General features: G+C 43.1%; 1 protein-coding gene across 5 annotated transcripts in view; it reads right to left on the bottom strand.

Annotated features, from left to right (window-relative positions):
• Positions 1 to 3,187: 3,187 nt before the first annotated feature.
• Positions 3,188 to 18,654, bottom strand: part of LOC130294357 (acyl-coenzyme A amino acid N-acyltransferase 1-like) — a 32,801-nt gene continuing 17,334 nt past the window's right edge. For 3 of the 5 annotated variants that reach the window (XM_056544075.1, XM_056544054.1, XM_056544071.1), the window contains exons 2-4: positions 7,039 to 7,503; positions 5,794 to 5,996; positions 3,188 to 4,106 (exon numbers count right to left, since the gene is read on the bottom strand). In XM_056544075.1, the coding sequence (XP_056400050.1) occupies positions 3,510 to 4,106; positions 5,794 to 5,996; positions 7,039 to 7,501 (1,263 nt within the window). In that variant the 5' untranslated portion in view covers positions 7,502 to 7,503 and the 3' untranslated portion in view covers positions 3,188 to 3,509. Of the gene's footprint in view, positions 4,107 to 5,793; positions 5,997 to 7,038; positions 7,513 to 18,654 lie in introns of all 5 variants that reach the window. The other 2 variants (XM_056544045.1, XM_056544062.1) reach the window with 1 other exon arrangement.

Below are 18,654 nucleotides of genomic sequence, written 5' to 3'. Positions count from 1 at the left end.
AGCGCCTCCTCTCAATCGAACAGGTAGTGTTAGCACTGACAGTAATAAAACAAGCACTTATCTGTATGCTGCTATGAGCAGAAAGAAAGAGGAAGTTATATGTGGGGGCAGTCCTTATATAGGGGCTGCTGGATTAGGAGTGGCTATTGTGCCCCAAGGACTGCTGGGATATGTAGTTTTTTTAGTTTTCTGTTCATTTAATTGAATAATGAATATTCTGCTATGGGCATTAATAAAGAAAGATTAATGCATAAGATATGAGCCTCCTGTCTGATATATAATTTTAATTGTATGGACCTATAGAGTAAAATTTACTGTGTAGAAACGGAAGCCCCAACAGTTACAAAACGGTGTGTTTTTTTTTCCTACTTTGTCTCACAATGATTTTTTTTTTCCCATTTCGCCGTACATTTTTGGGTAAAATGACTGACGTCATTACAAATTAGAATTAGTGGCGCAAGAAATAAGCCACATATGGATTTTTAGGTGCCAAATTTAAAGAGCTATGATTTTTTAAAGGTAAGGAGGAAAAAACGAAAATGCAAAAACGGAAAATCCCCGGGTCCTTAAGGGGTTAAAGAAGAAGTTACAGGTCTGTAAGAGCCAGAAATCTTGCTTATTTGTAGGTGACCAAATACTTATTTTACAGAGGAATTTACCAATGAATTCATTGGAAATCCTACAATGTGATTTCCTGTATTCTTTCTCCCATTATGTCTCTCATAGTTGAGGTATACTTAAGATGAAAATTACAGGTCTCTCTCATCTTTTTAGGTGGGAGAACTTGCACAATTGGTGGCTGACTAAATACTTTTTTGCCCTACTGTATTTGGTGGAAAACTATTTGTAAATTACTTCTATATAAAAATCTTAATCCTTCCAGTCCTTATCAGCTGCTGTATGCTCAAGAGGAAGTTGTGTAGTTCTTTTTTGTCTCACCACAGTGCTCTCTTCTGACACCTCTGTCCATGTCAGGAACTGTCCAGAGAAGGAGAGGTTTTCTATGGAGATTTGTCCCTGCTCTGCACAGTTCCTGACATGGACAGAGGTGTCAGCAGAGAACACTGTGTTCAGACTGGATAGAACTACACAACTTGCTTTGGAGCATACAGCAGCTGATAAGTACTGGAAGGATTAAGATTTTTAAATGGAAGTAATTTACAAATCTGTTTAACTTTTTGTCACCAGTTGATTTAAAAAAAAAAAAAAAATTTCCATCGGAGTAAACAATCCTAGCATGCCACCATCTGAATTGACTGAATGTGGTTGTTGATATAAGATCTCAGCATATGGTGTGTAGTGTTCAGCAACACCTTGAAGCGCAAAGCTCCTGAGTGTATCCTTCCTGAGCACCCCCACCAGCCAACACCCTAAACCAACCACCCCCACCAGCCAACACCCTAAACCAAGTTCTGGTGCGTACATGCCTTGTACAGCTGGCACCACAATCATCTCTTGCTCCTAATCCTAATAAAGTAAGTAAAGGGCAGCCATCTTTCAAACTTCCAATATTAGGAAAGATGACTTACCAAAATTAAATTGTACCTCAGAATTTTCTCACTCCTTAAAGGGGTAATCCACCATAAGGTGATTTTAGCACCTACCTGGCAGACAGTAATGGACATGCTCAGGAAGGATCTGCGCTTGTCTTTGGGTTAATTGGCTATGTTGTAAGATTACCATAAAGCTGTGGCTTTCTTTTTGTGAATCTCAGTATTTCCTGTTGAAGTTTTCTTTTTTACTTCAAATGAACTTCCAGAGCAAAGATCACATAAGGATACGAGACCAGACGTTAGAGACAGGTACAGACACTGTATTAGGAACTACACTAACTTTACAGCCCCTGTAGCATAATCAAATAAAAAAAATCCTGGAATACTCCTTTAAATCTTCAATAAAGAAGATAAAAAAATAAATAAAAGTCCTATCAGACACAGCATGAAAAGGGGAGGAGGGGGTTACAGTGAAGCCTGCAGTGATTGGATGAAGACATTGTGAAGAGTTATGCAGAGTAAGAGACACCCCCCCCCCTCCAAAGCACAGAATGACAAACCAAGTGAGCAACAAATAGAAGGTATTTGTGTGAGAAATATAGGTACTAAACACATAAAACATAAAAATGATACATACATGATCAGGATTAGGTACTAAGTAACATATAACATTTAGATTTTTTTTGTGGCATATGACAGGTACTCTTCAATGATAAAGATGCTGCTTATGACTTCCAGATTATGAAGATCTGAGGGTGGAGGTGAGGATCATAAGCAGTGCAATTGTCAATTTTATTTGCACATCATAACCCCTCCACCCCCACAAGTTCAGTAACGAGGTTGAAGGGTGGGGTAATAAACATGATGAAGATGCAAGGGTTAAGATGGGTAATAAAGATGGGGGGCTTAGGATGGGGAATTAAAGATGATGAACATGCAGAGATTAAGGTGGGGTTATAAAGATAATATAGAGTACACGTGCAAAAATCCCAATACCTATTCAGATACCCACTACAGGGGAGCGGAGGAAGAAGGGGGCGTTGAGTGGGTGCTTATAAACTGTGTCCCTCCATTCCACTCCCACATGTCTCGCCTTTAACTGTAAACTCATCCTAGTGATGCGCTTATAGGAAAATGCAGTGCACGGTTTTAAGTTTGGCAGAGTGAAGAGCCATAGGCTCCTCAACATCTCAATCACTCAGCATTATGTCAGCAGCCACAAGAGGCTAAATGTTTCTTCCTCTGTGCTCCAGCATAGATGAGTGATGTCATTGTGCACCTGCAGAGCGAAAAAGGAAGAAGAGAGAACACACTGTGGACTGCATGGGAAAGGAAAGGAGAGTATGAGTGTTTTTTTTTATCTTAGCAAGGCGGCAACTATGCAGGGAAGTCTGCTTACAGGTGGCAACTATCCATGGGGAATTTACCTACATGGGGCATCCATCTGGGGAGGGGCGTCTTACCTACATGGTGCAGCTGTCTCCAGGGGGGTCGACCTAGGGGGGGCAACTATTGTATCTTCAATGAGCATATGGAGGAGAGGTGGGCGGAGAGATGTGATGGTTACGTGACAGGAAGTGATTTGGGTTATAAAAAGTATCGGTAATTGGTATTGATGAGCTATGTGTACATCTGTGTCATGGTGCTTGAGGAAGTTAAGTTGAGTAAAATGTCAGCTCATAATTGACAATGAACTTTGCTATTCAAATTATGATGTAAACTTTTATTCATTGTTCTGTGATGAAATAAAACAACTGGGAGAAAAACAATATAACATAATCTTTAATAGATAAAAATAAAACTGCAATGTTTTCATTTTATATTTCAGCTTAAAGGGGATCTCACTTGAGCTCTGATGTCATTAGCAGACCGATACGCCCCTCCGCCACATAGCTCAAATATACAGGCATTCACATGCGGTACATTCAATATAGCTAATGGTATGTACAGCAATGCCCATTGTGAACTCTCACCATAGAATGCTGGATTGTAGATTCCCCTAATAGATTAAAATGATCATAATTTATTCCATCGTGAGCACCTAACATTTTTACGGAGAAATTCTTGAAGCTCTTTCCAACTAGTTTCCTGTGCTCTGCAGTGAGCCACAAGCTCCCCACCCCAAGTCAAAGGAAGTGGAAAGAATGTGGACTGTGATACTGAACAGAAGGGGGAACCCGGAGGCTCTAGAAGATGTCCCGCTCCTGGGTAACATCGCAAGTACACATCCTTTTTGCCGTACTTTACTGCCCTGGCATTTGCTTCCCTAGCAAAAAACAAGCTGTTGTAATTCTCGTCTTTGTCTCCCACTAAAAAGAGGATGGGACCTCTGGCTTTCTCCAGGGGAAGTATAGAGTCCTGGTGTTCTGGTTTTCCTGAATCATCCAAAAAGTTTAAAAGAGAGAGGGACCCGAAGTCTGTGATCAAAAGTCTTTCTGCTTTGTAGGGTATTCCGCTCAGAGCAAGATCACCATAAATAAGGCTGTTGCCATTCACAGCGTTGGTTCCATTGATGCATACTGTAGCAGCAACCTGAGGCAGGTAAGACGCCATGGCCAAAGCTATCTCAGCTCCTTTACATATAGCGACCACTCCAATTCCATCACTTGACACCTGAAAGGTAGAATATGTTGTGACATCGGTTCATAGATTTACAGCATATGTGTATTATCCTGTGGGGCACTATAGGTTGAGCTAATTTGATCTTTAGCAGTTCAGTGGCAATGCTTTTGTCTTTTGGCAATGAAAGGGGTACTCCACTGGCCAGCATTCGGAAGTAAATGCTCGAACGCTGTTTCGCGCCTCTGGGGACATCACAGCCACACCCCCTCAGTGCAAGTCTATGGGAGGGGGCGTGACGCCTGTTTCTATCCCTGGATAACCCCTTTAAAATTGCCCTTTTCTGACCCCCTATAATTTTCCGTGTACACAGCTGTATGGTGGTTAATTTTTTTGAGCACTTTTTATCACATTTTTTCTGGGATGTGATGTGACCAAAAATCAGCAATTTTGGACTTTGGTATTTCAAGTTTACGCCATTTACTGTACGAGATCATTTACATTAACACCTTAAGGATGCAGGGGGCGAACCTGTACGCCCAGCACCCGCTTCCCTTCTAGGAGCTGCATGCGCGTCATAGCAAAATGGTCCCGGCTATCATCCGCCGGGACCCGTGTCTACGGTCGGACATCACCAATCACTGTGATACCCGGCATTAACCCTTGATACGCCGAAATCAAAGTTGATTGCAGCATCAAATATGTAAAAAATTACTTCCTGGCTGCTCAGTGGTGCTGATCGGGACAATTGCGGTTTCAACGCAGTGTCCCGATTAGCTAAGTGGACGGTGGGAGGGCCCTTACCTGCCTCTTTGCCGTCCGATCGGTGCTCCAATGCTCCACTCAGCCATGGCAGTCTGGAGCAATGAAGCACCGATAACACTAATCAATGTTGCTGTATGGAGTGATCGCCATTAGCAGTGAGGTCCCGGCTGCTCATAGCAGTTGAAGAATCTTCCGCATTGTCTATGAAGAAAGTGCAGCTCCTGCACTCACTTTATGTGCATAATGCACTTTGTAATGCTTCATTGCCACTATGGTGGCGCTTCAGCTGATTTAAACACTTGTGACCCTGTTAAACGGGACAAGGATCAAGCATTTGTGGGAGTTCTGACAACTTTAAAATGTATTGTTTGTCGGCCGCACGCGGCCCTGTGTAATATGTGCAGCTGACAAATTACATAAGGGCGGCACGCCTGCAGCCTAATACTGAGCTGTGTAAGAGGCTCAGTAAGCGAATAAACCGGTATTAGGAGGGAGTCGGGCTGTGTAATACAATCCTTACTGCAAGGCGAGCATTACAGCAAATTTGTGATCAGTTTATTGTTAAAGTGTACTAAGCTGACGCTGGACGATACAGTTGCCAATGCAACTGTTTGGCAGCCAGCAAGTTCCATGCACAAGTCCCGTTCATCAGAAAGTGTTTGCTGGGTGTTGTACAGTTGCCTCAACAAGTGTACTGCCAAGAATCAGCTGCCTCTTTCTGCACCGATCTATGCAGATTGGGAGGGAGACAGCTTCTGACTTTAAGGGATCCTTCTATTTTAAAAGAATTGTCCAAAACACATACAAGGATGAACATGAGATATTTAAGATCTAGAGGTAACACTTTCAGCTTTTTCCTTTATCCAACTCATGTCAGTGGAGATCACTGTTTTCAGTGCCCTGTCACCATACAGTAAAAGGTGTTTATATCCCTTTGGACCTTTGACATGTTCTAAAAAAAAGAATTCCAACTTACTTTTGGATGAGCACACAGAAATTGAGCGGCTTCTTCAAAATACTTTAAATCCATTTCACCGAGAAAACTAGGCAAATCATCATACGCAAAATAAGCCAAGGCGAGAGAGGCAAAACCGCGGCTAGCCAGGAGGCTACTACGGAATTCTATCAGACCACCGACACCTCCAAACATGTCAATAACTCCAGGAAAGGGCCCTTCACCTATTGAGACGACATGATGGAAATATTATTTCAACCATATTTAAAAAGGACAGTGAGAAAAATTTGAGATGGCCTTTGGGCTATGCTGTGTGCTGTCCATGCGGAAGAGAGCTCCACAGATAGCCAAGGCCTTCGACCTCCACCAGAGGAGTAGCTTGTAGCTTCTGAGCCCTGATGCAGAATCTGCAACAGGGCCATATGCTAATCATAATACTGGTCTCTTATGGGGAAGATGTGCTTTGGGGCCCCATAGGCACTAGGGCCCCGGTGACGACCACCAATCGTAATATCCGTTGTTTATCAATATTATATATCAGTGCCATTAGATTAAGGCATGGAGGGGTTATTTGGTCGCTGTATGTTGGTATTCGTATAGCAATCTATGAAGGTATTTACATGGCTTCTCTACTGCAAATTATTTTATTATTGGATCTTATGATGACGGCAGTAATGAAATGGTTATTTAGTCAACCATAAAGAGTTTTCTGGGCACCAAACTACACATAACCATGAATGATATGGAACTTTCAGCAGCTACTGCCCCAGACATCACACAACATAAGGCTGGCCCTGGTCTAAATTTATTCCAGTCTAGCTACATAGTCTTTTTATATGTGTAGATAGATAGCCATGAAGAAAATCAGCCGCATTCAATTTAACATCCATGCAGATTTTCTTTTATTCCTTGTATTAAATGCAGTGAAACAGGGCCATTAATAGTGGCCAGCTAGGACACCGAGAGCAAGTGTTCCACTGCATTTGATGCAACAAGGAATAAATTAAAATCGGTATGGACGTTATGGTGAGTGCGGCTGATTTTCTTCATTGCTATTTGTATACAGCGTTATGTGCCCTCCAGCCTAGCACCGCCTCAGTTCAGAAATAAAAAGGCTTTACCAGCGTCTACCCGTACACCACGCTTTATATGTGTTAACACGGGCTGCACTCTTGCAGTGCGAAATGTTGCTCTCTGTCTCCTCCGTTTAGATTAGAATTTTTTATATGTGTGACAATCAATGTAGAAGCTAGTTACAGTACCTACCTGGTGGGAGAAAGAGTGCTCCTCGTACACGTCCTTCTCTTATTAGTGTTCTCTGGACTCCGGGAGCTGTATACCATCTTTCAATGACTTTGGTGGCAGCAGGAGAATCTTCAGGAAGTGGAGTTAACACCAATAAAGTATATAGCTCCAGATGAAGAGAGAAGGGACTCCCCATCACATCACGTTTCATCAGCCTTAGAAATGGGACAACTGGCTTCAAACTCCAAAATAGACCCATTGGACAGACTCCATGAAAGTCTCCACCAGTGGCTGGAGACGTCTCCAGATCCACATTCCCTTCCATATCTGTCTTGTAGAAAGCTCTGGATTGAAATATCTGCCCTTTCTCATCCTTCAGCCATGCCCGTAGAGTGATGACCTTCTCAGGGGGGAGTCCTGAAGCTTGGATCTTCACTGGTTCATCCACCAAAGAGATTTCAGGCGAGACTAATAGAATAACCATATCTGAAAAATCTATAAGGGGAATAATTATTAATTTATGCCTTGGTAAACTTGGTATATACAATACAGCCCGATCTACAAACATCATGTTATAGAGCAGGAGGAGCTGAGCAGATGATATATACAGTACTATACAATCTGCAGGTATTATGTTATAGAGCAGGAGGAGCTGAGCAGATGATATATACAATACAGTACAATCTGCAGATATCATGTTATATAGCAGGAGGAGCTGAGCAGATGATATACACAATACAGTACAATCTGCAGGGGTCATGTTATAGAGCAGGGGGAGCTGGGCAGGTTAAATCTACAATACAGTACAATCTGCAGGTATTATGTTATAGAGCAGGAGGAGCTGAGCAGATGATATATACAATACAGTACAATCTGCAGAGATCATGTTATAGAGCAGGAGGAGCTGAGCAGATGATCTAGACAATACAGTACAATCTGCAGGTATCATGTTATAGAGCAGGAGGAGCTGAGCAGATGATATATACAATACAGTACAATCTGCAGATATCATGTTATAGAGCAGAAGGAGCTGAGCAGATGATCTATACAATACAGTACAATCTGCAGGTAACATGTTATAGAGCAGGAGGAACTGAGCAGATTATATATACAATGCAGTACAATCTGCAGGCATCATGTTATAGAGCAGGATGAGCTGAGCAGAGGATATATACAATACAGTACAATCTGCAGGACACATGTTATAGAGCAGGAGGAGCTGAGCAGAGGATACATACTATACAGTACAATCTGCAGGTATCATGTTATAGAGCAGGAGGAGCTGAGCAGAGGATACATACTATACAGTACAATCTGCAGGTATCATGTTATAGAGCAGGAGGAGCTGAGCAGATGATATACACAATACAGTACAATCTGCAGCGATCATGTTATAGAGCAGGAGGAGCTGAGCAGAGGATACATACTATACAGTACAATCTGCAGGTATCATGTTATACAGCAGGAGGAGCTGAGCAGATGATATACACAATACAGTACAATCTGCAGCGATCATGTTATAGAGCAGGAGGAGCTGAGCAGGTTAAATCTACAATACAGTACAATCTGCAGGTATCATGTTATAGAGCAGGAGGAGCTGAGCAGATGATATATACAATACAGTACAATCTGCAGGTATCATGTTATAGAGCAGGGGGAGCTGAGCAGATGATATATACAATACAGTACAATCTGCAGGTATCATGTTATAGAGCAGAAGGAGCTGAGCAGATGATATATACACAATACAGTACAATCTGCAGGTATCATGTTATAGAGCAGGAGGAGCTGAGCAGACGATCTATACAATACAGTACAATCTGCAGGGATCATGTTATAGAGCAGGAGGAGCTGAGCAGATGATATATACAATACAGTACAATCTGCAGGTATGTTATAGAGCAGGAGGAGCTGAGCAGATGATCTTTACAATACAGTACAATCTGCAGGGATCATGTTATAGAGCAGGAGGAGCTGAGCAGATGATCTATACAATACAGTACAATCTGCAGGTATCATGTTATAGAGCAGGAGGAGCTGAGCAGATGATATATACAATACAGTACAATCTGCAGGTATCATGTTATAGAGCAGGGGGAGCTGAGCAGATGATATATACAATACAGTACAATCTGCAGGTATCATGTTATAGAGCAGAAGGAGCTGAGCAGATGATCTATACAATACAGTACAATCTGCAGGTAACATGTTATAGAGCAGGAGGAACTGAGCAGATGACATATACAATACAGTACAATCTGCAGGTCTCATGTTATAGAGCAGGAGGAGCTGAGCAGAGGATATATACAATACAGTACAATCTGCAGGTCTCATGTTATAGAGCAGGAGGAGCTGAGCAGAGGATATATACAATACAGTACAATCTGCAGGACACATGTTATAGAGCAGGAGGAGCTGAGCAGAGGATATATACAATACAGTACAATCTGCAGGGATCATGTTATAGAGCAGGAGAAGCTGAGCAGATGATATATACAATACAGTACAATCTGCAGGTATCATGTTATAGAGCAGGAGGAGCTGAGCAGATGATCTATACAATACAGTACAATCTGCAGGGATCATGTTATAGAGCAGGAGGAGCTGAGCAGATGATCTATACAATACAGTACAATCTGCAGGTATCATGTTATAGAGCAGGAGGAGCTGAGCAGATGATATATACAATACAGTACAATCTGCAGGTATCATGTTATAGAGCAGGGGGAGCTGAGCAGATGATATATACAATACAGTACAATCTGCAGGTATCATGTTATAGAGCAGAAGGAGCTGAGCAGATGATCTATACAATACAGTACAATCTGCAGGTAACATGTTATAGAGCAGGAGGAACTGAGCAGATGACATATACAATACAGTACAATCTGCAGGTCTCATGTTATAGAGCAGGAGGAGCTGAGCAGAGGATATATACAATACAGTACAATCTGCAGGACACATGTTATAGAGCAGGAGGAGCTGAGCAGAGGATACATACTATACAGTACAATCTGCAGGTATCATGTTATAGAGCAAGAGGAGCTGAGCAGATTATATATATATACAATACAGTATAATCTACAGACATAATGTTATAGAGCAGGAGGAGCTGAGCAGATGATATATACAATACAGTACAATCTGCAGGTATCATGTTATAGAGCAGGAGGAGCTGAGCAGATGATATATACAATACAGTACAATCTGCAGGTATCATGTTATAGAGCAGTAGGAGCTGAGCAGATGATATATACAATACAGTACAAGCTGCAGTAATCGGGGGGGAATTCATCAAGCTGTGCTTACGTACACGACTTACGTACACTGTTTTCCATGATGTAAATGTTTCTTACGTGTGACCCATTTATCATACTATCACGGGGGGGTTGATCAATTTGGCTCACATAAGCAAAAACACTTTTTTTTTGCATGCATAAGCAAAAACCAAGAAATGACTTCAGTACACCACTTTTTAACATAACCTCTTCTCCTCCTTTTTTGTCCTTTGTGACAAAAATATGCGATATGTGTTAACTTGTTGGGGACGGAGGGCATATGGATACGTCCTCGCATATGTATGCCCTCTGCATTTCCAATCACCGCCGCTCGCCGGACGGTGATCGGACCGGGATGACTGCTGATATCTATCAGCATGCATCCCGTGGCAATGCCTAGGGGGGTCCTGAGACTCAGACTGGCGATTTGTGGCGATTCCGGGCCAATGGGGTCACTGGTGACCTCATCGCTCGGAAAATAACAGTGATCGGAGCTGTCACAGCTCCGACTATGCTAAAGGATAGGAGCAGTGCTGCCACCTCCTCCTATCCCCTGCCATTGGTCGATCAGGCCGACGACCAATGGCAGTTGGGGGCGGGAGGGTTAAAGTTAATTTCCCCCGCTCTGCCCACCGATCGAAGTTCGGGCAGAGCGGGGGAGAAACAAGGAGGGGGGGGGGAAGGAGACCGGACTTACCGGAGCGGCATTGGGCGGCGGCGGGAGAGACCATTGGGTGGCAGAGACATCAGGAGTGCGGCCGGAAAGTGGCAGAGATTGCCGGTAAGAGATCTTCACTGTGGCCTTCGAAAAGTTGCTGGGCATGCTGGGAGTTGTAGTTTTGCAACATCTGGAGGGCCACAGTTTGGAGACCACTGTGTAGTGGTCTCCAAACTGTGGTCCTCCAGATGTTACAAAACTACAAATTTCAGCATGCACTGACTGTCCGGGCATGCTGGGAGTTGTAGTTTTACAGCATCTGAAGTGGCACAGTTTGGAGACCACATATACGGTGGTCTCTAAAATGTAGCCCCCCAGATGTTGCAAAACTACAATTCCCAGCATGCCCAGACAGTCAGGGATGCTGGGCAGTGTAGTTCTGCAATAGCTGTCCCTTCATATGTTGCAGAACTACAACTCCCAGCAGGTCTGGACATTCTGGGCATGCTTGGAGTGGTAGTTTTGCAACATCTGGAGGGCTACAGTTTGGAGACCACTACTAAGCGGTCTCCAAACTGTTCTTCCCCAGTTGTTGCATAACTACAACTCCTAGCATGCCCAGATTGTCCAGGCATGCTGGGAGTTGTAGTTCTGCAACATCTGAAGGGCCAGATATTTTACACTAACATGCTGGTGTTGCCCCATACTTTTCATTTTCACAAGAGGCAAAAGGAGAAAAAGACCCCCAAAATTTGTAACGCAATTTCTCCTGAGTACGGGAATACCCCATATGTGGACGCAAAGTGCACTGGGGTTACACAACAAGGCTCAGGAGTGAGAGAGCGCCATGTACATTTGAGGTCTAAATTGGTGATTTGTACAGGGGTAGCTAATAGTTACAGTAGCTCTGACATGAATGCTAAAAAAAAAAAAAAAAAAAAAAACACCCACGTGGGACCCCATTTTGAAAACAACACCCCTCACGGAACGTAACAAGGGGTATAGTGAGCCTTAATACCCCACAGGTCTTTGACAAATTTTCGTTTAAGTTGGACATGAAAATTTTTAATTTGTTTTTATTTCCCCTGATATGCTGGTGTTACCCCCAATTTTTTATTTTCACAAGGGGCAATAGGAAAAAATCCTCCCAAAATTTGTAACCCCATTTCTTCTGAGTATGGAAATACCCCATATGTGGATGTAAAGTGCTCTGCTGGTGAACTACAAGGCTCAGAAGAGAATGAGCGCCATTGGGCTTTAGGAGAGAGAATTAGGCTGGAAGTGAAGTCCATTTGCGTTTACAAAGCCCCCATGCCAGAACAGTGGACCCCCCCCCCCCCCCCAAACACACACACACATTTTGGAAACTACACCCCTCACGGATTGTAACAAGGGGTGCAGCGAGCATTTATATCCCACAGGTGTCTGACAGATTTTTGGAACAGTGGTCCGTGAAAATGAAAAAAGTATAACTATGTCATGGAGGGACGCGGCACATGATGCATAGTGTTATCAGCCATTTCGTGTTATCCTCAGGTTGTGTGCATTCCCAGTCATACCCAGCATTCGTCATTAATAGCTTTTCAAGTGCTGTGTAGGAGGTTGGTTGCAGTATAATCACACTTTCGTTTTACGCACGATAAAGCGCTTTACATTTAGACGCATTCCGACATGTGATAGTCGCTGGTAGTCCTCTGGGACTAGTCACTGCACACGAGCATACATCATAGTATATAGACAAAGTACTGACACTTGAGAGCATGCATACAATCAGCACATGTTGTTGTCATAGGTGGTGATTTACCGGTAATCCTGACTCATCTTCAGGCGGAGTCACCACAGGGTAATGTTGCAGGGTAATGTTTTCAGGGCATTTCCCATGATAGTCATTGGTTACTAGTATACGCCTTTCAGGGGTAGTCATGGTTGAATGTTGGTTACTGACACGTCTTCAGAGCAACAGTTACCTACACATAGGTGATGATTTACCGTTAATCCTGACTCATCTTCGGGGGAAATCATCACAGTTTGATGTGGCTGACACGTCTTCAGGACATCAATTCAACATTTAAGCCCTGGTTACTGCTATCCTGACACGCCTTCAGGGGTGACCTTGGTTTGCACCTGTTACTGACACGTGTTCAGAGCAGTCGCTTTTATTCATCTCCTTACACAATCATGACAGCATATCGAGTAGTGTTTTTTACTCGCCCTGACTCATCTTCAGGTTATATGGCTTTGTCACGTCAGTGACATTTTCCTATGTTCTTAGTGTTTCACCTTCCGGGAGCCTGCTGGCTTATCAGTCTGCAATCATGATCTTGATACATATCAGTTGTAGACTACATGTATTGATCTTGTTACGGGGACATTAGGTATTTTGGTATTTTCTCTATCGTCTGTTTCTCCGTGTTATTCTCTGATAGACAAGGTGGGTTAGCATCAGTTTGTTTCTTAGTTTTGTTGTTTTCTTTTAGTTTTAGGTGGCTCAAGCAGCTTTCGTTGTTTTCGGTTTAGGTAGACATCAGGTTAGTAGTTTGGTCCTGGGTAGGTGGGGACTGTTTTTTGGTCAGTTTAATGATTGTTACTCTTTCCTTGGCACCTTCTATCTTGACCGGACAGGTTGGATCTTCCTCGAGATGTCACACTGTTTATACGCTCATACGCTTATTCTGTACATACGCTCATGGCATTTATACGGTTTACACGCTTGTTGCGTTTTTCTTTTTATACTTTCACACATTCGTGGCACTTATAATATTCATATGTTCAGGGAAGGTATCCGGTTCATACTCTTACAGCATTTATGCTGTCCATACGCTCTTAGTATTCATACTGTTCACACGTTTATGGTGTTTGTACTATTCATACTCTCATGGTATTTATACTATTCATAATTCATAATACTTACAGTCTTAGGCGTAAATGTTGGCACCCGTGACATTTTTCGAGAAAATGAAGTATTTCTCACAGAAAAGGATTGCAGTAACACATGTTTTGCTATTCACATGTTTATTCCCTTTGTGTGTGTGAAAAAATAAGAATGTTTCAAGCATGTGATGCTCCTTTAAACTCACCTGGGGCAAGTAACAGGTGTGGGCAATATATAAAACAACACCTGACAGCAGATTAAAAGGAGAGAAGTTCACTTAGTCTTTGCGTTGTTTGTCTGTGTGTGCCAAACTAAGCATGGACAACAGAAAGAGGAGAAGAGAACTGTCTGAGGGCTTGAGAACCAAAATTGTGGGAAAATATCAACAATCTCAAGGTTACAAGTCTATCTCCAGAGATCTAGATTTGCCTTTGTCCATAGTGCGCAACATTATCAAGAAGTTTGCAACCCATGGCACTGTAGCTAATCTCCCTAGGTTTGGACAGAAGAGAAAAATTGATGAAAGGTGTCAACTCAGGATAGTCCAGATGGTGGATAAGCAGCCCCAAACAAGTTCCAAAGATATTCAAGCTGTCCTGCAGGCTCAGGGAGCATCAGTGTCAGCGCGAACTATCCGTCGCCATTTAAATTAAATTAAACTCTATGGCAGGAGACCCCGGAGGACCCCACTGCTGACACAGACATAAAAAAACAAGACTACATTTTGCCAAAATGAACTTGAGTAAGCCAAAATCCTTCCGGGAAACTGTCTTATGGACAGATGAGACCAAGATAGAGCTTTTTGGTAAAGCATATCATTCTACTATTTACCGAAAACAAAATGAGGCCTACAAAGAAAAGAACACAGTACCTACAGTGAAATATGGTGGAGGTTCAATTATGTTTTGGGGTTGTTTTGCTGCTTCTGGCACTGGATGCCTTGAACGTGTGCAAGGCATCATGAAATCTGAGGATTACCAACGGATTTTGGGTCGCACTGTACAGCCCAGTGTCAGAAAGCTGGGTTTGTGCCCGAGATCTTGGGTCTTCCAGCAGGACAATGACCCCAAACATACGTCATAAAGCACCCAGAAATGGATGGCAACAAAGCGCTGGAGACTTCTGAAGTGGCAGCAATAAGTCCAGATCTAAATCCCATTGAACACCTGTGGAGAGATCTTATAATTGCTGTTGGGAAAAGGCGCCTTCCAATAAGAGACCTGGAGCAGTTTGCAAGATAAGAGTGGTCCAATATTGGCTGAGAGGTGTAAGAAGCTTATTAATAGTTATAGGAAGTGACTGATTTCAGTTATTTTTTCCAAAAGGGTGTGCAACCAAATATTAAGTTAAGGGTACCAATAATTTTGTCCAGACCATTTTTGGAATTTGGTGTGACATTATGTCCAATCTATTAGTTCCAATACACACGTGTATAGCAAAACATGTGTTACTGCAATCCTTTTCTGTGAGAAATACTTCATTTTCTTGAAAAATTTCAGGGGTGCCAACATTTACGGCCATGACTGTATACTGTTCATACTCTCATAGTAGTCATACTATTCATTCACTCATGGCCTCTATACTGTTCACACGCTTGTGGTGGTATACTTTTCATAGGCTCATGGCATTTATACTTTCATACGCTCATGGCATTTATACTGTTTATTAGCTTACAGTATTTATGCTGTCCACACGCTCATGGCATTTGTAATCATATGCTCATGGCATTGATACTGTTTATATGCTCATGGCATTTATATTGTTCATGCACTTATGTTATTTACACGATTCATACGCTTATGATACTACGCGGTTCATATGCTTATAGTACCCATACTGTTTATTCTTTTAGTGATTTTCACTGTCCATACGCTCGTGGCATTCATAATGTCCTTACGCTCATGGCAATTATACTGACCATACGCTCACGGCACTCATACTGTCTTACGCTCATGGCATCTATACTGTTCACACGCTCATGGCATCTATACTGTTCACACGCTCATGGCATCTATACTGTTCATACACTCTTAGCATTTATACTGGTCAGACACTCATGGTTTTTACACTGTTCATGTCATGGTAGTCATACTGTTTATACGATCATGGTATTCACACTGTTCTTACGCTTTTGTTGTTCATACATTCATAGCATTCATACTGCACATGCTTTCTTGGTATTTTGTGCTGAGCATTCACCTGTGCGTTTTGGTGCAGGCGTTCAGGGCATTTTTATTGCGCATGGCATTTTTACAGTCTTATATTCTTTTTCCCATCATACCAGCCATGTCAGCTGGGGGATGCACTGCGTAGTTGATGTTACTGGCAAGTTTTCAGATCGATAATATCATGATACATAGGTGGTTGTATACCTTCCATACCTGCCATGTCTGCAGGGGGACAAATTGCATATTTTTTGTTACTGACACATCTTTAGATCAACAACATTACCACACTTAAGTGGTGGTATACCCTAAGTGCCTGCCACGTCTGCAGGGGGATGCACTGCTCAGTTGTTACTGACATGTCTTTACAGCAACAACATAACGACACACAGGAGGTTGTATACCCTTCATACCTGCCATTACTACAGGGGGCTTCATTGCATAGTTGTTTTTACTGACACGTCTTCGGAGCAACAACATTACGACACATAGGGGGTTGTATACATGTCGTACCCGCCACGTTTGCAGGAAGATGCACTGCGCAGTTATTGTTACTGACATGTCTGCAGAGCGACAACATCACGACACATAGTCGGTTGTTTACCCATCATACCTGCAACGTCTGCATGGGGATACACTGCATAGTTGTTTTTACTGACAGGTCTTCAGAACATCAACATCACAATGCATAGGCAGTTGCACATCCTTCGTACCTGCCATGTCTGCAGGGGGATGCACTGTGCAGTTGTTGTTACTGACACGCCTTCAGAGTAACAGCATCATGGCACACAGGTGGTCATATTCCCTTAATACCTGCCATGCCTGCAGTGGGATGCACTCTCAGACATGCTCTCAGAGAAATAGTTTCATGACATATAGGTGGTTGCAAAAAAAATGATGGCTATGCAAGTCCTGTCACGTCTACAGGCACAATAGTTACGTAAGACCTGACATGTCTTCAGGCACGGTGGTTACATAGTTACATAGTTAGTATGGTTGAAAAAAGACATACGTCCATCAAGTCCAACCAGGGGATTGAAGGGAAGGATGTAAGGGGATAAGGGAAAGGGATGTAGTTTTATAATTCTGCATAAGCATTAATGTTATTTTGTTCCAGGAATGTATCTAACCCTGCTTTAAAGCTGTTAATTGTTCCTGCTGTGACCAGTTCCTGAGGTAGACCGTTCCATAAATTCACAGTCCTCACGGTAAAGAAGGCGTGCCGCCCCTTTAGACTAAACCTTTTCTTCTCCAGACGGAGGGAGTGCCCCCTCGTCCTTTGGGGGGGTTTAACCTGGAACAGTTTTTCTCCATATTTTTTGGTTCTCAAAAAGACCTACAGGTACTAGGGTTATGCAAGTGACTGTGTCATCTACAGGCACAATGGCAAGGAAGGTATTGATAGCTTGCGGCGGGACATCACCCCTGAGACCAGTTTTGAATCAGAAGCTCGTCAGTTTAAGGTGTCGTTAGTCCCCAGGAAAGGGATTATTCGAGTGTAGTAGATGGTATGTAAGACTTGTCAGATTGATACACACAATGTTTACTCACAGACCTGGCCCGTCGTCAGGCAGGATGTTTACCCATAGACCTGGCCCGTCTACAGGCACAATGGTTATGCATAGATCAGTCACCCACAGTGGGCCATTACTCCTGAGACCAGTTGGTTTGTAGTTTAGGGTATGGCTGTCGGTACAGTTCCGGTAGTCTTCAAGTAAGTTTCTCGGGCCTAGTACTGGTTACAGGTAACATGGAGATCATGGTCAAGGTCTGTCATGTGGTCCAGTTACTCATGTGTCTTAACCTAGGTTATGCCACATGCAGATTCCGTCAGCCCCCCGGTCCCGCCACTGCACATACTAATGATGGATTGAATTATTATACTCAAGTAGGTAACACCCTGATTAGAGATTCCCTCGCACCCAACACCAAGAGAGCTTATGGCACAGCTTTCAATTCTTACACAACCTGTCTTCGGCTCTTCAATATTCCGTTTTCCTATGACACCACCACTATCCTATCGTTTATTGGGTTTTACCACTCAGCACTACATCTGTCTCACATTACAGTCAAACCATATTTATCAGGCTTACATTTCATTTCACTATTCTTTTTCAAACAGACAGTCAATCCTGTCTATTCATGCTATCAAGTCAGCTCTTAAGGGAATTCAGGTGCACAGCACTCCCAAATGTCCTTCCCAGCAACCTATCAAGGGACATGTTCCGATTAATGTCAGATATCCTGGACACCCGTCTGTTTGGCCATGTTCCTAGTCTAGTCATAAAGGCTGCCATGTACCTAGCCTTTTATGGCTTCCTTAGGCCGAGCGATTTTTCATGCACCAGCACCAAGTCCAGGCCTCTAGTCAAATCTCAGTTAAGGTGGCGGGAAAGTTTCTTTGAGCTGTTCGCCAGTCACGAAAACTTGTAGGTGGGGGGCTTCGGTTAAGTACTTTTCCTCACAGAATGCTCAATGTACGGTGGCGGTGTTGTCCGAGTTGTGGTTGACATTAAGTGACAAGGCTGATGATTACCCTCTACTGCCTTTTTGTTACGCCGAGCGCTCCGGGTCCCTGCTCCTCCCCGGAGCGCTCGCGGCATTCCTCTCTCTGCAGCGCCCCGGTCAGACCCGCAGACCGGGAGCGCTGCACTGACACTGCCG

The sequence above is a fragment of the Hyla sarda genome, chromosome 1 (assembly GCF_029499605.1).
Source record: "Hyla sarda isolate aHylSar1 chromosome 1, aHylSar1.hap1, whole genome shotgun sequence".
Lineage (NCBI taxonomy): Eukaryota > Metazoa > Chordata > Amphibia > Anura > Hylidae > Hyla > Hyla sarda.
Note: the sequence above shows the minus strand (reverse complement) of the source record. Positions and strands in the feature narration are given on the sequence as shown.